Consider the following 21,157-nt stretch of genomic DNA (forward strand, 5'->3'; position numbering starts at 1 on the left):
TGGATTCCCTGCAATTTGTAGAGTTTTTTTTAAAGGTTTGAATTACATTTTCCAACCTTAATGGAAAGTTTTGATGGAAATTACTAGTAAAAAGAATGCGAGCAATAGTTGAATCATAAACGCTTAAAAGAATCTCACTCCTGAGTCCAAAGCCCAGCCTATTCATATTGATGAAATTGTAATTTGAGAGCAGCTCGCTTTCAATTGACTGCAATAATGGAAAGTTTCTACAGTAGGCCTCATATAATTGTGTGGATGCATCTAGATTCTAGATTCTAGAAATTTCGAGGAGCATAACTTTCATGAAAACAAAGTTATACTATGATAGACAACCTTGAAAAACGAGAGACAAACTTACACTAAGTAACTCGCATTTCAGCAGCATAATCATAACAAATAAATTTACGCGCTAAAATTTTCCACAACTAGTCCAAGACATTGATTGAAATTGAACTACACAATACATTTGAATGAAGAGCTCGTCTCACGAGGTTAAAGAAGTCACTCAATAAAGCCGTGAAAACGAGGAAATTATCTAGGTGTTCACTTGTTGCTTGATTTCTTTGAAGAACTGACATGTTCTCTCTGCATTTTTCAAGAGCTAACAGGTTCATGCCAAATTCCGTTACTTTTCAAACGATGTAAAGTCAATTTTAAATGTCATAGAATTCAAATCAATTGATAAAAATTTATCAATGATGTATAATGTACATATGTATTTTCGTACATTCGTTTGAAATTTTTTTTAATTATACGTCTAAAAAGTCTAATAAGTAAGTAAGCCAGAATTACAAGATGAATTTATATATTTTTTTGTTACGATAAAACTTGTATTTTTAATTTTGTCGAAAATTAAATTAACATTTAATAATAATATTGTTATGCATATTATAAACTAATATCCTTAAGTGTATAAATAATAAGCTAATACTTTTTACTTGGCCACAATTCAAAGCAAGAATAATTTCTGGACTCAACTGAAACCCAGACACATGCAGAGAAACATTTATTATGTATGTATGGGTGTGCATGTGCCTAACGTGCGCTCTCTCTTTGCCTTTGGCTCTCTGCGCGTCAAAGCCGGCAAATTGTTGGTGCGTTTCTCTTGATAGAACAAAGAGTTGATAGAGAAATGAAATTGGCGCTGTGGTAAATAAAAGCGAGCCGCATTTTGCTCTTGTTCTCATTAGGCGGCGAACTTTTGCTTGGATCAGATCCCAGACCATAGACAGAAATTCGCGTTCAAATCAGCAGCGGCTGAATAATAAGTGTGGGAGGCAGAAAATTCCTGTAACAAAACAAAATACACGATAAATTCTAAACAAAAAAGTGTGGGGCGTGAAAGGTAGCAATTGAATTGTGGGAAATATACGAAAGTAAAAGAAATTCGAAAACTCTAGTACATTCAAATCGTGTGTCAACAATGAAGCCAACAAAGAATTCAACGCTGGAAATTATCTCACCCAAGGTACACGTGGACGATGATTTCATTGAGACGGACTACGAATATCAAACTTCGCATGTAAAGCGCAGTTCCGCTGGACAACTGCAGGTATGTTCCTAGTTCCCCTTCCCCATCCTCCTTATCCCTCCCTTTCGCGACTGATATAAGCCTAGGGAAGCAATTAAATATAGCAACAGTTGCATAAGGATAACTGGAAAGTGTCTGACCTTCACATTGAAACAAGCATACAGTGAGTCAAGAAAGTGTTTAAAAAAATCAGAAGCTTACAAAAAATATATATTTTTAATTATTTTTAAATTTCTGTTGTTATTCCTTGTGTTAATAATTTTAACAAATAGAAAACAAATATGTTAATTTCTATTATGTCAAATATCTTTCTGGACACACTGTATGTTCTTGACTATTTCTCAGCTGCGGATATGTTTTCATTTTATATATGGATTACCACGATACGCTAATGGACACGTATGTTCGTTCAAAATTTCTATTGACAATATCAATTGATATACTCATCAAATATTTTATGATAATAGACCCAAAACTCATTAAAATCCGTCTGCTGCGAAAAAGTGTGTGTGTGGGTGGCGATTTTAATTTATTGATTCTCAAACACATTTTCCTAAACAGCTGATAAGGCAGCCGCAAAGGCGTGATAATTGCCCATTCCCCCTTAAGCAAACGCACCACATGTTATATATATATATTTATATGTAAATCAGTACATATTCCCATATCCCATTTTGGTGGCGTGTTTCCCTCTTGAAACAGCGCAGGCGTCGTAGTATCGTGTTATAACTTTTAACTCGAATTGCATTTGAAATTTCTCTTGTTTGATTTGTGAATTCGATATGTGTTACTTAATCAGTAAAGTTCTTATATTATTTATTTTCATTTGCTTGTAAATACAAACTGTGTCTCTGTTTACAGCTATGCTGTCTATTATTTATTAGACACCACTTGATGCACTTCCTCCGTTCAAGGTCAATGTTATGGTCGCCATGCCAGCTGATAAGCCCAAGAGCGCCATGTTCTCTGCAAAGAGAAAATCTGCTGCTCTTAACTAAGTTTCACTTAATGTTGAGGAAGACTTTACATTTATTAGTTAGGTACCACAACGGCGGCATTTGTACCAAAACTGGTACATTTTTTATTCGTTGGTACATTTGGTCACAAAGTGGTCAACATTTGTTGTAGGCGAATTGTCGAATTTGTATTTTGTTTGAAATTGTTTTGTTGGTAATTATTACTATCCTACATTTTAAATATTCTTTGTTTGTTGGCCATGTAATGTAATCAATGTAATTTGCAAATTTGCTACATTGCGATCATATTTGGTACAAAACTGGAGCATTATTTAAACCGTTGGATCACTTATTTTTTTCGCTTGTATGAAAATGCTCAATTATTTATTTTCTTTAAAGAAAAAAGTTAACCATTTTGTACAAATGTAATTCAACATCTTAAAAAATTGTACCCAACTGTGAATACGACCACATCTGTTTCTATATACGTTATTATTCGTAATCAGAACAGCTGGCAGAGTCGTTATAGCCAAGCCTGTCAGTCTGTTTCTAGGCAGACTAGTTTCTGATACTTCTATTTGAAGATTGCATAAGATAGAACAATCGGTAGACGAAAGATGAAAGAAAGTTCGTATTTCTTTTGTCATGAACTTGATCGTACGATACTTCCCAGATCTAGATTCTGTTCGCATATGCTAATAGTTTGATGAGATTTTCACAAGTCATTCTTAATTAGCCGGCCGGCCGGCAAATGGCAACAACAAGTGTGGACTTTGAATCAACACGTTTATAAATAATTTATATTTATATTATCATTACATACATATTTATAAGCATATGGCAACTAATGAACATGCTACCAGACCACACAGAGCACCGAACACCTGGACTGACAGATCAGGAACTAATGTTGATATCAGCACACTGACATTTGAATACCCTTCTTTTTACGCTTACGAAGTAGTCTAAATACATTAATTAAACAAAATATAAAAGAAACAAAACGCTTAAATTTATACTTCGCGTTAACAGAACTTAATTATGATTATAAAATTATAGATGTACATATATTATATACTAATTAGAATTATAAAATAAAACAATTTGAATATATTAATATATCGCTGACCACAAAAATGTACCAATTAAAAAAACCTGATCTATCGTATCAATAAAACAAATGTACCAGTTTTGGTAGAAATGTTCCAAAATGTGAACATTGTCTTCAGCTTTAAGATTGCTCTTGTAATTCGAACCATGGAGTCGGAGTTTCGAATTTTGATAAAATCAATAGACTATTGTATACTTTTTATGACAGGATATAAAAAAATCACGCGTTAGAAAAAATTATTAACTTATTTCGCAGTCACGTCTAACTTATCGGCCTGATAAGGTAATTTCGCCAGAACAGTAGCATTGGTGGATCAGTTCTTGGCATAGGCCAAGAATTCATAATTAATAATTGATATCACCTCGTTCTTATCACTTCCAGGTGCACCCGCAGACGACGGCTCTGAAGATACGGACAGCTCGCCATGTGCCCAAGTTGGGAGTTATGCTTGTGGGCTGGGGTGGCAACAATGGCTCCACGTTGACTGCTGCTTTGGAGGCGAATCGTCGCCAGCTGCAGTGGCGCAAAAAGACGGGCGTGCAACAAGCCAATTGGTTTGGTTCCATCACCCAGGCGTCAACGGTCTTCATTGGCTCGGATGAGACGGGCAGTGATGTGTTTGTGCCCATGAAGGAGTTGCTGCCAATGGTGGAGCCCAATGACATTGCTGTGGATGGCTGGGACATTAGTGGCTATCACTTGGGCGACGCCATGCGGCGTGCCGAGGTGTTGGATGTCGGCTTGCAGGATCAACTCTACGAGCAGCTCTCAGCATTAAAGCCACGTCCATCCATCTACGATCCGGACTTTATTGCCGCCAATCAGTCGGAGCGTGCTGACAATCTCATCAAAGGCACCAAGCTGGAGCAGTACGAGCAAGTGCGTCGGGATATCCGCGACTTCAAGCAACGCAGTGGCGTCGATACCATCATTGTGCTCTGGACAGCGAATACGGAGCGTTTCTGCGATGTGAAGCCGGGTCTGAATGTCACCAGCAAGGAGCTGCTGGCTTCACTGCACGCCAACAAGGCGGAAGTGTCGCCATCGACCATCTTTGCCATGGCCAGTATTGCCGAAGGCGTAAGTAGATGGTTTCCTATCCCTGGTTGATTCTCCGAGCAGCATACTCATCTTTTGTTTTCTTACAGTGCACATACATAAATGGATCTCCGCAGAATACATTTGTGCCAGGTCTGATTGAGCTGGCGGAGGAGAAGCAGGTTTTTATAGCCGGTGATGACTTCAAGTCCGGCCAGACTAAAATTAAATCCGTGCTGGTTGACTTTCTGGTTGGCGCTGGCATCAAGCCCGTTTCCATTGTCAGTTACAATCATCTGGGCAACAACGATGGCAAGAATCTCTCAGCTCCACAGCAGTTCCGCTCTAAGGAGATATCCAAGAGCAATGTGGTCGACGACATGGTTGCCTCAAATAGTCTGCTGTATGCCCCCAATGAGCATCCCGATCATGTGGTCGTCATCAAGTATGTCCCGTACGTGGGCGACAGTAAGCGTGCCATGGACGAGTACACCTCGGAGATCATGATGGGTGGCCACAACACCCTAGTGATTCACAACACGTGCGAGGACTCATTGCTGGCCACACCTCTCATTCTGGATCTGGTCATTCTCGGAGAGCTTAGCGCTCGCATTCAACTGCGCAGCGCCGAACGTGAAGCTGCTCCTTGGGTCCCCTTCAAGCCAGTCCTCTCCCTCTTGAGCTATCTCACCAAAGCGCCGTTGGTGCCTCGTGGCTCTCAGGTGGTCAACTCGCTCTTCAGTCAGCGTTCCGCAATTGAGAACATTTTGCGCGGTTGCATTGGACTGCCACCCATATCGCATCTGACCCTGGAGCAACGGGTATGATCGAATCCTCACTGAGATTTGCTCTGAATATTTATCTAATATTATCCAAATCTTTGCAGTTCGATTTCACCAGCATTACAAATGAGCCGCCACAGAAGAAGGTCAAGCTGTTGGGTCAACCTTGTGCCGCGGAGTCCAACTCGAAGATGCATGCCAATGGACACACCAATGGCACCAAGTTGGCAGCCAATGGAAATGGACATTGAGGACGACTCGGCACGACTGGCAGATCAGTATGCCAAGCGCTACGTGAAAAACTAGTAGTTTATATACAAATAATACATATATGAGTGCATGTATTTATCTGAATATATTTGTATTTGCTAAATTACAAACTAGTATTATAAGTTACAATTATCTAATAAAATTCAAACCACCTAAAAGTCCAGCTGCAGTTTGAGAGTAACAGTTTAAGGTCTAGTTCCATCTAATTAAATTTTTTTTCATATTTTTCAATATTACTTTTTTTTTCAAGCGGAATGTCATTTTGATCTATTCGATTCTAAGCCCATCTATCATCCAATTTTCCATACATACCCCTTGACATTTTTACGAAAACTTTGATCTCTCATAACTTTATCAAAACTTAACCGATTTTCAACCGGCATGTCATTTGGATCATGATTTGGTCTCTTAATGTATTCTATACTTAAATTTTTATCATCCAGAAATTTTTTTATTTTTTCGATTTGTAAGCCATCTATTATCCAATTTTCCATACATACCCCTTGACATTTTTTTCAATAACTTTGATCTCTTATAACTTTATCAAAAATTAACCGATTTTCAAGCGGAATGTCATTTTGATCATGATTTGGCCTCTAAATTGATTCTGCATTTAAATTTTTATCATCTAAAAAATTTGATATTTTTTCGATTCTAAGCCATCTATTATCCAATTTTCCATACATACCCCTTGAGATTTTTTCGAAAACTTTGATCTCTCATAACTTTATCAAAACTCAACCGATTTTCAAGCGGAATGTCATTTTGATCATGATTTGGCCTCTAAATTGATTCTGCATTTAAATTTTTATCATCTAAAAAATTTGATATTTTTTCGATTCTAAGCCATGTATTATCCAATTTTCCATACATACCCCTTGAGATTTTTTCGAAAACTTTGATCTCTCATAACTTTATCAAAACTTAACCGATTTTCAAGCGGAATGTCATTTTGATCATGATTTGGCCTCTAAATTGATTCTGCATTTAAATTTTTATCATCTAAAAAATTTGATATTTTTTCGATTCTAAGCCATCTATTATCCAATTTTCCATACATACCCCTTGAGATTTTTTTCAATAACTTTGATCTCTCATAACTTTATCAAAAATTAACCGATTTTCAAGCGGAATGTCATTTTGATCATGATTTGGCCTCTAAATTGATTCTGCATTTAAATTTTTATCATCTAAAAAATTTGATATTTTTTCGATTCTAAGCCATCTATTATCCAATTTTCCATACATACCCCTTGAGATTTTTTCAATAACTTTGATCTCTCATAACTTTATCAAAAATTAACCGATTTTCAAGCGGAATGTCATTTTGATCATGATTTGGCCTCTAAATTGATTCTGCATTTAAATTTTTATCATCTAAAAAATTTGATATATTTTCGATTCTAAGCCATCTATTATCCAATTTTCCATACATACCCCTTGAGATTTTTTCGAAAACTATGATCTCTCATAACTTTATCAAAAATTAACCGATTTTCAAGCGGAACGTCATTTTGATCATGATTTGGCCTCTAAATTGATTCTGCATTTAAATTTTATCATCTAAAAATTTGATATTTTTCGATTCTAAGCCATCTATTATCCAATTTTCCATACATACCCTTGAGATTTTTCAATAACTTTGATCTCTCATAACTTTATCAAAAACTACCCGATTTTCAAGCGGAATGTCATTTTGATCATGATTTGGCCTCTAAATTGATTCTGCATTTAAATTTTTATCATCTAAAAAATTTGATATTTTTTCGATTCTAAGCCATCTATTATCCAATTTTCCATACATACCCCTTGAGATTTTTTCGAAAACTATGATCTCTCATAACTTTATCAAAAATTAACCGATTTTCAAGCGGAACGTCATTTTGATCATGATTTGGCCTCTAAATTGATTCTGCATTTAAATTTTTATCATCTAGAAAATTTTATATTTTCTCGATTCTAAGCCATCTATTATTCAATTTTTTATAAGTATAATAAAACTTCTGAATTATGAATCATTTACACAGTCTATAGAGCGTCTGCTGTGGTATCATCAGCTAATGAAATGTTCACATATTGAGTGTCACGGCACCTTTTGATAACCATACTTTTCATTGATAAGTTCAACGGATTAAACATGACTATTGCCATAATTAATGGCTTCCGAGGCTTTATCCTAATCACTTTCACTTACAGAGCACAAGCACTCAAACCTCTTCTGTTGCTCGGTAACAATTAATAAAGCGACAATATCAAAAGTCGAGCAAATAAAGGGATTCGATGGCGTTTAATTGAATGCTTATTGAAGCATTTAGATACGAGTATGTATCTGGAATATACGAGTATAGGTATATATATGTATCTATAATGGAGTATCTTCGCTTGACCAAATGTGTAAAAAGGCTTGGCGTGTCAATGTCAAATAGTCAGTCTGACAGTTCAAGCGGGTGTATCAGTTTGTGTGTGTGTGAACGAGCATAATTTAAAAAACAGGTAAAGGTGTGTCCCCAGCACATTTTACTTAAAGTTCTTAAGGATTAGCCATAATTTCGACTCGAACAAGGAACTAAAACTATTCCTCGCGTGCAAAAATGTCATAAGACGGATACACAAACATATACAAATTTTGGAATCACTCACGTGTGTGTTTGGTCAGAAGTTTCCTGCCAAGATTGTTAACGCGGCCTTGAAAGGCAGCAACATTTTTAGCCAATAATTTATTAAAATTACTGCCAACTTTATTTTAACATTTGATCGTACACTTACTAAGCTATAACGGGACTATCTGCGGCTTGCAACATTATGCAACCTTGTGGCACAGCATTGAAACTTAAAACTCGAGATCTACTGTTGATGGTGATGCCTTAGAAGTGAGTAACTTACTATTTAATATGATTGAAAAGTTGAAGTTAAAATACTCTGCAAGTATTTAAATGCGTAAGTGGGTATACTAACAAACAAATTTTTCAATGCAAAAAAATTTAGAGTTTTTCATTGTTTGAAAATTTTAAAAAGTACCTGTCTTCTTCAAAATAATTTCTCAATTGATAACACTCGTATATTTTATTGCTATCGTTATCGCCGTTATAAGAGTTATCTTTTTTAAACACTCTTACTTTTCAGTTAGAATTTTATAATATAAAAATTAAAGTTGTGACTCATTCTTAATGTATATTCAGGTATATTTTACAGGTAATCATAAACTCACGTAGCTTGACAGACAATTCGATGTTATCACATTTCATGTATGGTCGACTACGAGATACCCAGTACCCAGATTGAAAGGCATATGCATTCGTGCTCTGATTCATTATATACTCTATTTATTTAATAATTACTTCCGTGCTCCTATTCGAATCGTAATAAAATAATAAATATTACCCTCATGCCCTCATACCCTCATAAGTAATTAGTAATCAACCAAAAAAAATTTTGTGTTTTAGTTGCACCAAAAATTAATCTTATCAAATGACTGTTTAGGTGCTATATGACTCAACTCTAAGCTGATCGACAAGATGAGACGAGACGATTTCATCGATCGGAGGAGAGATGAGCGCTGCGGTATAAGTTAATAATCATTGCATGTCGTATAACCAAAATAGTCCATTGGCCTATCGAACAATATGGAGTACATAACAATGATTTAAAAATTGATAAGGCCAGGGTATAAAACTATAGGCGCAAGCATGAGTTGCATCCCACATAAGGTAATGTCCGTTGGTTTAATCTTATCAGTAGCGTTTATCTTATGTCGAAACTTTTATACTAAGCAACGATAGTAATGCTAGAGCGACAGCGCAGTCGGCGTCACAGTCAACGTTGTTCCTTCAACACATTTGGCGCTCTGTTGGATTTCAATTTCAATTTCAGTTGCGAGTTGCGTTGCGTTCTGTGCGGTTTGTTGGTCGTTCGTGTCGTCACATTGCGTATACGACGCGTGTAGCCTTTTGCCAGATGAAGTTTGAGTGTAACCGGAAAACTGAATACATTTTATAGATATATAAATAATATCTTAATGTCGTTGCGATTTTGTTAATCATTTTGTCTGTCGCTCAAATTTACATTGTCTTCGTTTTTGGTTGACTTTGATAAGTCCACGGCGTGATTTGGTTCTGGTCACTCGCAGAGTTAGCTGGTAGGTAAATCTTTGATAGGGAAAACTAATAGTTAATTTTGTGTAAAGTACTAGGTAACATAAATATTGTTAAAAAAACAATTCCTGACTAAAGCGAGCATATAACATAAGAACAATGAAATACGTTCGAAAATTCGAACTGACTTAGTAGTATACCTAATACTACCTTCCGTTGAATCAAATATAGAATACCTTATCTCGCTCCACTAAAAAGTTCTGACCATGTTAAGAACTTCTCTTACTTCTTTCGGCTTCTTTCAAGCGATAACGCTTTTTCTAAATTTACCATAAAAGAAAAATAGTTTGCTGCATAATTGTTGGGTTTATTATTCGACAGCCGTCGAAATTATATGATTGAAAGGGTACATTATTAAGTGAACTTAGGTATTTGAATTATAGAATTGTACAAATATTTAATTGCTCGTCTGTCACTTTTATTTATTTCTTTATTGTAAATCAAAGAAAGAAAGGAAAAAAGGTTATCTGTGCCGAAGAGAAGATTTGATACCTTTTCAGAACTTTGTAGATTTTAATGAAATTTAGTAAAAATGTCTACAAAAAAAATGGGCTTCTAAAAAAATATCGACGGATCATTTCTATTAATGCATTACACATTTTATGACAAAACTGTAGTATCGTCTGTAAGTGTATAAAACGCCATGTAATTAGTCTTTTGTGACCATAATAGTTATATATCTAGTTTAGATCGAACTTTTGTTGAGTATGAATAATCACAATATTCATACATTTAGCACTTGAACGCGATTAGATAATGAGAAACACCTTTTGAACCTTTATGACACGACTTGCCTAAATGAAGAATCAGTTGAAACAATGGATATTTGTGCAAACATATTATTACCACTAACCCCAATAGATAACATCGATTGATAAGAGCAAACATGTAAAACAACGGGCGAGTCTAAGCACATACAGTTGGGTGTTTGTCGGGAAACCTCTGCTGGAAGAGCCGTCAAAACAGAACTGGGATCGTTCTACCTGTAGTAGCCAGTCATGGCCTTAGGACAGATATGATAAATATTAAATAATGCCCCTGATAAGCAGTCATATAATGGTAGGAGCAGAGACAGAGTTCCTGGGTGCCCTTAATCAATGTGACGCAGAAGATGCCATTGGCATGAGTCAGAGTATGTCCCTATCTCTACATATAGTACTATATCTGGTATACTATCTAACCAAATACTTGGTACACCTTGCCCATGATAACTGTGGGCTTACCAAGGACTTTGATAAACGACCGGCCGGTATTAATATGGCTTCATCAATGCGATATCGCTATAAGTGATAACTCTCAAGTCTGTTTACTTTCCATATATACCAAATAGAGTAGTATAAGTAGTACTCGTAGATTACTAAGTGTTACGTTCCAAATGTCGCGTAGTCAAACAAAGAATCACTCAAGTATTGAAATGGGAATAGGCATAAATAGTTCTTCTTTGAAATTATTGAAGTTAAGGTCAATCTCGAGCACAATCGCTAATATTTCAATCGAGAGAAAAATACCATCTGGTACGTGTTTAGAGGAATTCATTGATGCATTTTAAATGAATATGTATTTAATTTTTGCAGACTAACCCGCTTGCAAGAGACTAAGACAGACATTTCCACAGACCCTAAAGAAATAAGTTCTTTGATATTTTATAACGGCTTGCAAACTTTCTCATGGTCAATTAGCAGCAATTAGTTATAAAATTGTTCCGATTAATGAGTTCAACAAATTACACATTTTTACACACATCCACACAAACATACATTTCAAATATTGTAGTGGAAAACATTATTCATATCCTGTCTATATTTATTAAGGTGTAGCCCAACTTTGCAAATGTCAAAATAAGATCCTCGTGACTACAAAACAATAAATTCCAGCTGAACTATAATTATTAAATTCCATAGATTGTGGGAAATAAAGATTGCTTAATAATAAATTTCACACATGTATAAGGCACATTATGAAAACCTAACGCTAAAAACAAGGTTACCTTCCATTTTCTACATCTGGATGATCATTCAAAATATTTTCCGCATATATATTAAATTACAACTACTTTGTTATATAATTATAACAGTCAAATTAGAGCACATTATTTCGCAATTTGTGTTGCAAATTACGTGTGTATATCTTAGACTGTTTATCAGAGTTATATTTATGTTACTAACAATCGCGTCATATTTGTGGCCAATATAAATTAAGCAAAATAATCGTAAGAATTTAAATTGGTTACGTTATACTGCTATACATGAATTATAGTGTGATGTACATTCAGACATACATAGGCATTTAATAGTAATGTTAAAATGAATTTCCCGTTTAATAATTGCGATGTCAGCTGAAACCGACAATTAGAGATAATCGCTATTCCAGCTACAAGCTTAAAATTGTAAAGTTAAAAATCTATTACAATATTTAACTATGTTTTGAAATTTTTTTAAACAATCAATTTGCGAACTCTTGTTTTTTTCCAGTTGCAGTTCAGAATAAATAGTTGAACAAAATGGATGCAGTAAAGGAAATGGAGCAAAGTAATAAATTTATAGTCAAGTATCGTCAGCAGTACTACGATCTGTCCAAGTTTATGCACAAGCATCCGGGAGGCATTACAACTCTCAAGGGACTCAATGAGACAGATATGACAGCCCGCTTCATGAAGGCACCGCCACATTCCGATGCAGCAATGTATTTGATGAGGGAATACAAGGTTGCCCCATCGGAATATGAAAACCATAAAAAGACGAGGGAGCAACGTCCGCCCAAAACAACGGAGAATGGTGTTGAATTGCTTCAACATCCAAAAGTGGCAGAAGACAGTAACAACAATCACACAGATGAAAGCATGGAGGTAAGAAATAATATTCAAGAGAGCATTTGCTTTCTTAATTAGTAAGCATAAGTTTAGACTGCAGTTAACGTTTATTTTTTAGTGTTGATTATTGATAAGTGTTGTCCATATAGACCACTTATAAATAGTTTGTTCATGCTCAATTAAAAAATATAAATACTTATAACACAAAACGACTAGTGATACCTTCATTGATATACAATAAAAATACGTCTTCTTTTGAGACATAGCTTCCCAGTAATTCTTTAGTAGATTCCTTGTATTTTTTTTTTTTGTCTTTTTGCTTGTTTTGTTTTGTTTTCTTTATAACTTGCCGCGTATTAAAGGTTTCGTGATTTAGTTACTTTTACATAAACCTTGGACTTTGAATATATGCGTATTTCATCCTCGGCGCTTTTGAGTTCTTTTTCAATTTCGTTTTTACGAGAACGCACACGCAGAGTCTCAGCAGACATGGGCATGTGATTTAGCTCATAGATGAGCCCATCAAAGCCTAAAATTTTGATAAATTATACTATATATAAAGAAAATGTGTTAAAACACTTGGGAACTTACGCTTCTTGGCACCAGCTAGAGCTGCAAGGCGATCCGGCTCACTGAGCAATACATGGCCACGGGGACAGTCGGGATCACGTGCCTCAACTCGTCCCTTAGCTTCGGCTTTTTCGCGTTTTTCCTTTTCCAAATAGCGTGGAAGACGCAGATCATCACGTGCTGTGAACGTATCGTTCTAATTAGTACTTAAGATGTAGAGACTAACTATTTAGTATACTCACAGCCTAGCTTGTGTTCGCCACGCTTTGACTTGGTGGTGACATTCGATGCCATGCTACCAACAGTGGCACGACTGCGTGCGCTAAGTGGTGCCTCATCATCGGAGTTGTCTATAGGCAAGCTATTCACATGTGGCATGGGCATCGCTTCGTTGTCGTCCATATTAAGGCGACTATGTTTGGAGCGATCAGACAGTGGCTGATCATTGTCATCGTATTGATTATAGTTCCCGTAGTTTTCATCATAATCGTCACCTGTATAAAAGTTGCGTCCGCCACTCAAAATTGATTTGCCATCAAAGTTGCATCTATAATTACAGAAAGTTATAGATGTATAGACATTTTTCAAATGTTACTCACTTCTTTAGGGCATTAGTAAGATACAGTTCATCCATTATGTCCTCTGTCTGTATGCCTATGGTTGTTAGGCTGCGTTCGATGCCACATGATTGACAACGTTCAGATAATTGTTCCGACTGTGAAGCACTGTAAGCTTTCTGTAGCTCACGCTTTTCAGATGGTGCATAATGCTCTGAAGATTCGGACGATAATTGATTGTTATTATTCAGGCTGTTCTGGGAGCGAGAGTTGCTGCGGCTTCCCAACTGACAGGGTTTGTTTTCATGTTGTCTTGACACTGCATGGTTTTCAGCTTGGCAACGTTTCGTTTCCTGTGCCTCGGATGAGGTGCGACGTAATGGCGGCATCCATTTTGGACGCACAGGTTCCTTTGCCGCTAGCTTCTCTGTTGTAGTCTTCTCCAAGGAGCGCAAGCTCTTTTTATTTTCTTGTAAAAAGTTACGCCCCTGTGTGACGCCTGCAAAGAAACCAAAACAAACAGCATAAACATTTCTAAGCGGTTGTCATGGATGTATGAATTAGAATACTTACGCGGCACAGTAAACATGCCCTTCAATGTGGGTATTGGGCGAATTGAGGTGTTCGACATTATTTTGCTGAATCTTGGCTACGATATGTCTTTTTGTGTTTCAATAAATTTATTAGAAATTTAAATGTTGTCGTGTTTGCCAGCGTACAAAAACAGAATGAAAACAGACAACCAACCTGTTCAAATGACAACTTTGAAGTAAAACCAACCGAGCAGCTGCTCGGGGACGCCAACTTACGTTGTTTTCAGAGCTGCCAACTTTTTTAATGAAAAATAATACTGTGTCTGGCTGGAAAGCCTCCGAAAAATAGCTAAAATTGTGATACAAAATAGCAAAAAACCAAAAAACTTTACAAAATCTTTGGCATTAATTTTTTTTATTTATTTATAAAACATCCGTTATTTTGCCTCATTTTTGCGTACGTTTAAAATTCAATATATAATTACATTACAGTGTGACTGTGCAATAAGTAAACGTTACTTTTTAAAAAATTTCAGCACCTTGTGGACTGGTCAAAAGCAATGTTGCCCCAAATTGCCAACATAACAAAATACTACGACGAATGGGTGCATAAACCAGTGGATAGGCCGCTGCGCTTGTTTGGACCTTGGTATTTGGAAATGTGCACAAAGACACCATGGTGGGTTGTACCCTTGTTTTGGATACCCGTTATCGTTGGATTCATGTTGCCGGAGTTTCAAGCAAAGGCGCATAACATAAATGATGTAAGTTATAGTTATTACTATACTTGTACACTGTGATATTTTAAACTGCTCTCTTTATAATTATGTAGATCGCATTACTTTCCGGTCACATACTGTTTGGCGTGCTCTTTTGGACTCTGCTGGAATACGTACTGCATCGTTGGGTATTCCACGTAAAGCTGACAAGCAACAGTCCACCTTGGCTGTGCACATTTCACTTTATGATACACGGCTTACACCACAAGGTTCCCTTTGATCCAATGCGTCTTGTTTTCCCTCCATTGCCAGGAGTTGTTATTGCTGTCGTTATTTATACGCCGCTCAGTTTAATTTTGCAAAATAACCACCCACGTTTGGTTCTTTCGGGTGCTTTATTAGGCTATTTATGTTATGATATGATACATTATTATTTGCATTATGGCAATCCATCGGCAAATCATCATCTGTACCACATGAAGCGCTATCATTATCAGCATCACTTTGCGCATCAAGATCTCGGGTATGGCATTAGTAGTCCCCTGTGGGATATTATCTTTAAGACGCGTATACATTTACGCAAGTTAAGATTCCAGCTTCGGTGGTCTTAATACTTTTGCGACATTTTGCTAAATAAGAACAAATTCCTAATTTAAGACTTAATTATAAGATGACATTGTTTTAAATATGTATTTTTGTGAAAGAAACGTAACAAATGGTGATACAAACAGAAACATACTTACATATGTACGAGTAAATAAATTAATGTTTTATAAGCATGTTTACTTATTTCTGTTTTCATTGCAAAAATCGTTACGATAAATTAGTGGAGTTTATTAGCAAAAACTGTTTGTTTTCAAATTTTAAGCAAATTTCCGCTCTATTACACGGTTGTATTAAAATACTTTTATCGTTATGTGCTCAATCGATATACAAACTATTTTTGGACGTTATCGATATTCATTAAGCGAAAGTTGAGATTAGGGTACACATTTTATTTATTTGTTTGTTTGTTTTTATTTAATCCAAAATGCTCAATGCAAAAATTGGTAAGGTCGGCAAAGTACTGGTGTGTGGTATGAAAAATGTTGGGAAAACGGCACTCATCGAGCAACTGGTTTATGGAAACGTCAACACAGAAACCGTAAGTGGGTCAAAATTATTCGCAAATGTGATTTCTCTATAAATGAAGAATCTATCTAAAGGAACTGCACCCAACAATTGAGGATATATATGTGGCGAGTGTAGATACAGGGCGTGGCGGTGCCCGGGAAACGCTACGCATTTACGATACAGCCGGACTACAAGGCGAACAGGCGGCTCAGCTGCCGCGTCACTATTTGCAATTTCCAGATGCCTTTGTGCTCGTCTATGATCCCACCGATCCACGTAGCCTGGATATGCTGGCCGACATCAAGACAGACATAGACAAGCATAAGGAGAAAAAGGAGGTGCCAGTAATTGTATTAGCAAATGTACGAGCACGCAGTAAAAAGGATACGCCACCCGCCACACCAAATCCCGTCGAATCCATAATGGATCGAGCAAACAATTGGTGCCAAAGAGAACGTATCAAGCACTACACGGTCAATGTTATGGAACGACCGTCACTGTACGAGCCCTTTACAGTTCTGTGTGCCCGTCTGCATCCTCCACAGACGAAGAGCACATTCCCACAGCTGCGTCAGGTGATGCAGAATCGTCAGAAGAGTGAGGTTTAGCCTGTATTCAGTCTTTGTACTTACAATCAACATTTCACTTTAGAATAGAACTGACGCACTAAATGACTAATGTGGATATTGTATAACTATTAATTGTCCCCTTTATGTTTATTGTTGTGATTTATAGCCTGTCTAATGTACTTGCCTATGCAAATGTTTATAATATACTTAGTATAGAATACAACAAGAAATTTTAAGCTATCAATAGAACACCGGGGAATTCCCCTATTACGTCTTATCAGCATTCAAACAGCGTCGCAGAAAACCGATTAAAATTTTTAGGCGACTGCGCATCAAATTTTAAAGTCTCCTCCGAGCGGATTTTTCAATAGATTAGTCTAACATTCGCCCCCGAATAGAAAAATGCGCGCTCAGAGTTACGCTGTTGCTGTTGCCTTGACGGCATTGCTGACGTGTGTACAGGGACTGGGAATCACAGTGCCAGGTACTAAATGGTGTGGTCCCGGGAACATTGCAGAGAACTACGATGATCTAGGCACTGATGTGGAGCTCGACATGTGCTGTCGTGCTCATGATCACTGTGATGAGAAGATACCAGCACAGCAGCAACGATCTGATCTCGACGGTCTGAGTAACGATGGCCTCTTTCCCATGTTGGTAAATTTATATATATACAGTTTTCATTGACTTTAACGGATGCATGCTTCTAGTTTCTCCTGCGCCTGCGAGGCAACCTTTCGCCAGTGCCTCAGCATGCTACACAATATGGAGTCTGCCGCTTTGGGTCGCATATATTTCAGCACCACAAATGTTTGTTTCGCACATGGACCGCCAGTTTTATCCTGCCAGGAGCAGCAGTGGGATCTCTTTGTGGGAAAGCGCTGCCTAAGCTACAATGAGGACAGGTCGCAGCCTGAACGATGGCAATTCTACGATTTACCATTCTACACTCACCCTACGGAGGAGGATACGCAGCAGTAATCGGAAAAAACTCAGCTCAATATAAAGAAAGTAAGGGATTTAATCATGAGTTGGGTAAAAAAAAAACATTAAACCGAAAAACTTACTTAGATAAATGAGAAAAACTGAGATTCTTTTTTTTGTGTGGATATCCTGTAAGAAATTATAAAATAAGACACAGTTCTTGATATTAATTAAAAAAGTTATGAAAAATTAAAATTTCATTATTTTTTATAAAAATCATTCAATCTTATTTCGAAATAAAAAATTTACGATTTCTATTTAAAAATTGATATGTATATATTTTATTTAATTTGGTCTAGAAAATATAGTTATTTTTTTATTTTTGTTACGATCCCTGTACTACTGATTAAAGTTCTTCGTGTCAAGATTTGTTTAAATTGTTCGCAGCATTCGTATAAAATGGCATATCAAAAAACTGCCAGATCTTGGCCGCCTGCTTGTTCACATTATAGCGGATACATCGCTTGCGGAAGGTGCCCTCATGGTACTGCTTGCATCCGGTGGTGGGATAGCCTAGGGCAAAGCATTTACTCCGAGTCCCATAGTAGATGCGACCCAAAGTATTGGAGGTGATGCTGTTGACAGACTGCAGGCAATTGATGAACTGCTGCTCACAGCTGCACTTTAGTCTGTCAGATTTTTTATTATTAAAGACAGACTATTGATTTTCCAAGGACACTTTGGTAACTTACATGGGAAACCAGTCTGTATTGTTGGGCAGCCCATGAAGAGAGCTGTGTGATTCGATTATCTCCTCACAGTGATCGTGTGCCCGACAACATTTGTCTGTTTCACGCTCCCGTCCAAGATCATCATAGTTGGCTGCTGTATTTCCCGGTCCACACCAATTTGTGCCGGGCACTGTGATGCCAGTCTGGGGTACGGGAGGCAATGCTTGATTATAAATGTCCTCGTCCTCGAAAATGGCATCATCACTAAATGTGAATACTGCTCCAATCAATGAGCAGAGAAGAATCAACCGCATCACTTTCATTATGATACTTTGTCAACGAGACGAAAAGCAAAACTGAATTATCAGCTGCTTCAGGTCAACCAAGTGAGCTCATCCCCATCGGCACCACTCAGCTGATAAAGGTGTGCGATAAGAAGCTAAGCTAGATTTTAGCTGTTATTCTTTAAGGTCCCTACTTTTATTCAGGTTGATTGCTATCACAATCTGTAATTGTTTAATTCTTAAATAAAAACAAATCTATTTATTGTGTAAGTATATCCTTAAATAACTCGGTTGCTGTCTTCGCCGGTCGTTTATTTGTTTGGCCCACACTCTCCTCCTTCTGCTGTTGTTGTCCCAGACTGGCCTGCCACTGGCTGGCCGACAGTTTGTAGGTGTCCAAGCGATATTTTGTATAGATTAGACGGCCAAATGGCGATCCCTTTAGCATGTTGGCCTTATTACTCAGTTCCTTGGCAATATGCAGCTTTTGCGCTTCTTGTGCCGCCTTGAAGCACTGATCCAGGACACGTGAGCCATGTCGGGTGATAGCTAGATCGACATAGAAGCCATCCAGCTGACGTATAAGACGTTCACGCGATTTTTCGCCAATGTATTTACTCTGCAAGAAGGCATCCACAATATGCGAGCCATTTGGTGTATTAAAGATTTGTGACAACTGTTCGGCAGGTAGTTCCAGGATGCAGTTAACCAAGAAGATTGGTTTATTGAACTGCAATATATGCTGTGCTATCAGTGAGCCATGAAGATGTACAAATCCCGACTGATCGCCGGCGAGCAATTCGTGTGGTTTCAATTTGACGAGACAGTTGAAAAACAACTTGGATTTCTCCTTATCTCCTGTGACGTGTAAGGCGCTCTGAAGGGCAGCTATCATCTGTGCCTGCTTAGCACCTAGACGCAGACAGGCGCCGGACAAGGCAGACACTACGCCGGTGTAGCCCATTTTAAGCAGCTGCTCCGTCTGCGGCTGCAGTTCAGTGAAAACTGACTCAAAGTCGGAAACCTCCTTTATGTGCTGCAGCAGACGCTGCACGGCGAAGTTGGTTTGTTGCTGCTGCGACAGATGGGCAACGCGACCGCTGAAGAGCATGGCATAGAGCTGTGTCAACAGCTTAGCGCCTGCCACACTCAGAAGAGTCTCCAGCAGTATCACAGCACACTGATAGTGGAAGACTTTAGGCAGCAACACAGCCGGCTCACTGTTGGGCTTTTCCGTCTTTTCATTATCATCTTGCTTCTCATTATTGCCCTGATCGTCATTATCATCATCAATTTCAATTTTGGACTCTTTCTTTTCATCATCATCATCACCATTGTCCTCGTTTGGCTTCAGTAAGCTTTGTGTCAGTATTTTCTTGCCAAAATGCTTCAGCATGCTTTTGTCTACCACGCTAAGCGATAAGCATATAACACCCAGTAAAGCGGAGGAGTGCTCCTGGTAGGGAAAGTCCACAAACTGCGGCCACAACTCCAGACGCTGTGGGAACTCTTTCATCACCTCATGCCATTCCTCGGGCACTGTGTAAAGTTTACGGTGCTTGGCAAGCTCTGCGCCGCCCTTCTCGAATGCAATTTTGGGTACATGTATGCCCACCAAGCAGAGTATAGCTGAGCGCATGATATGAGTAGCACACGAATCCCAGACAAAATCCTCCAGATTGTTAAGCATAAATTTTGATATGCGCAGCACAAAGTTTCGGCACTGTTCACGGTGCTTGTCGCTAAAATCGGTTTCCAAATTATACTGTTCCTCGACTTGAGCGGCATCGGGCTTCGCTCGCTTTGCTGGGCCTGGAGCATCTGCTTCTGACTGCTCCTGGGCTGCTGCCTGTCCCAATCCTCGTAGAAATGCTATTTCTAGCATTTTCTGTAATACATGGGAGGCAAAACGATCGGAGCACATCGGACGCAAGTTGTCGCCAAATTTGCCAAAGAATCGCTCCAGTTGTGCATCATCCACAAAGCCGATTAGGGATTCAATAGCTTTGGAAACAATTTGATTGGAAGATAAATGAATTTCCTTGTCCACTGTCTGCTCAAACACGTTGTTGGCCATGTTAACTATATAAAATGTATACTTATTAGAGGTTTGAACTTTAGTTTGAGTGTGTCCACTAACCTCGATCTTCCACATCTTCAAATCCAGCCTTCATGGCATCCAAAATGTTTATGAAGTAACTAAACTGATCATCGTCAATGTGTGTACCACGTCCGAAAATGCCCTGCTTGGCAAATCCTTTGGCATTTCGCATAAACCGACTTCCCTTCTTCTTTGGTCTTTTTCGTTTGCCATTACTTTCCGTTTGCATGATTGTTTTAATATATAACGTTTAAATTACAAATTTCTAACAACGTGCGCCGCACAACACGCTTTATTTATAATTTGATAGTTAGATGTTTCGTCGATAGCAATCGATAAGCATGTAGTCGATAATTGGCGCTGCCAGACTGCTAGAGTTTATTTGGCGGCGTCCATCTCTATTAACTA

At 37.8% G+C, this 21,157-nt stretch overlaps 7 protein-coding genes across 8 annotated transcripts; 4 read left to right on the plus strand and 3 right to left on the minus strand.

Moving 5' to 3' along the window:
* The first annotated feature begins 1,187 nt into the window (after nt 1–1,187).
* On the plus strand, nt 1,188–5,846 carry LOC117784696 (inositol-3-phosphate synthase). The gene is made up of 4 exons (XM_034622502.1): nt 1,188–1,552; nt 3,980–4,678; nt 4,747–5,457; nt 5,523–5,846. The coding sequence occupies exons 1-4, from the start codon at nt 1,424–1,426 to the stop codon at nt 5,667–5,669; spliced, it is 1,686 nt and encodes a 561-aa protein (XP_034478393.1). The 5' UTR covers nt 1,188–1,423; the 3' UTR covers nt 5,670–5,846.
* A 3,691-nt stretch (nt 5,847–9,537) lies between these two features.
* Nucleotides 9,538–15,812, plus strand: LOC117784257 (dihydroceramide fatty acyl 2-hydroxylase FAH2). Of its 2 annotated transcripts, none has more exons than XM_034621946.1 (4): nt 9,538–9,823; nt 12,311–12,684; nt 14,845–15,072; nt 15,141–15,812. In XM_034621946.1, the coding sequence occupies exons 2-4, from the start codon at nt 12,340–12,342 to the stop codon at nt 15,636–15,638; spliced, it is 1,071 nt and encodes a 356-aa protein (XP_034477837.1). In that variant the 5' UTR covers nt 9,538–9,823; nt 12,311–12,339; the 3' UTR covers nt 15,639–15,812. The 2 variants fall into 2 exon arrangements, with proteins under 2 accessions (XP_034477837.1, XP_034477838.1); XM_034621947.1 differs by having other exon boundaries at nt 9,809–9,827.
* Nucleotides 12,729–14,531, minus strand: LOC117784256. The gene is made up of 5 exons (XM_034621945.1): nt 14,349–14,531; nt 13,818–14,274; nt 13,461–13,765; nt 13,240–13,398; nt 12,729–13,177 (listed from the first exon to the last, which is right to left on the minus strand). The coding sequence occupies exons 1-5, from the start codon at nt 14,404–14,406 to the stop codon at nt 13,005–13,007; spliced, it is 1,152 nt and encodes a 383-aa protein (XP_034477836.1). The 5' UTR covers nt 14,407–14,531; the 3' UTR covers nt 12,729–13,004.
* A 164-nt stretch (nt 15,813–15,976) lies between the features above and the next one.
* On the plus strand, nt 15,977–16,929 carry LOC117784949 (NF-kappa-B inhibitor-interacting Ras-like protein). The gene is made up of 2 exons (XM_034622806.1): nt 15,977–16,171; nt 16,233–16,929. Exons 1-2 carry the CDS (start codon nt 16,058–16,060, stop codon nt 16,746–16,748), a joined length of 630 nt encoding a protein of 209 aa, XP_034478697.1. The 5' UTR covers nt 15,977–16,057; the 3' UTR covers nt 16,749–16,929.
* A 40-nt stretch (nt 16,930–16,969) lies between these two features.
* LOC117784950 (phospholipase A2 large subunit) lies at nt 16,970–17,765 on the plus strand. Its single transcript, XM_034622807.1, has 2 exons — nt 16,970–17,362; nt 17,420–17,765. Exons 1-2 carry the CDS (start codon nt 17,112–17,114, stop codon nt 17,688–17,690), a joined length of 522 nt encoding a protein of 173 aa, XP_034478698.1. The 5' UTR covers nt 16,970–17,111; the 3' UTR covers nt 17,691–17,765.
* Nucleotides 17,766–18,007: 242 nt separating this feature from the next.
* On the minus strand, nt 18,008–18,724 carry LOC117784721 (phospholipase A2). Its single transcript, XM_034622528.1, has 2 exons — nt 18,386–18,724; nt 18,008–18,322 (listed from the first exon to the last, which is right to left on the minus strand). The coding sequence occupies exons 1-2, from the start codon at nt 18,685–18,687 to the stop codon at nt 18,055–18,057; spliced, it is 570 nt and encodes a 189-aa protein (XP_034478419.1). The 5' UTR covers nt 18,688–18,724; the 3' UTR covers nt 18,008–18,054.
* Nucleotides 18,725–18,813: 89 nt separating this feature from the next.
* LOC117784720 (nucleolar protein 9) lies at nt 18,814–21,065 on the minus strand. Its single transcript, XM_034622527.1, has 2 exons — nt 20,789–21,065; nt 18,814–20,730 (listed from the first exon to the last, which is right to left on the minus strand). The coding sequence occupies exons 1-2, from the start codon at nt 20,976–20,978 to the stop codon at nt 18,908–18,910; spliced, it is 2,013 nt and encodes a 670-aa protein (XP_034478418.1). The 5' UTR covers nt 20,979–21,065; the 3' UTR covers nt 18,814–18,907.
* Between the last annotated feature and the right edge of the window lie 92 nt (nt 21,066–21,157).

Source organism: Drosophila innubila (genome assembly GCF_004354385.1).
Source record: "Drosophila innubila isolate TH190305 chromosome 2R unlocalized genomic scaffold, UK_Dinn_1.0 1_C_2R, whole genome shotgun sequence".
NCBI lineage: Eukaryota > Metazoa > Arthropoda > Insecta > Diptera > Drosophilidae > Drosophila > Drosophila innubila.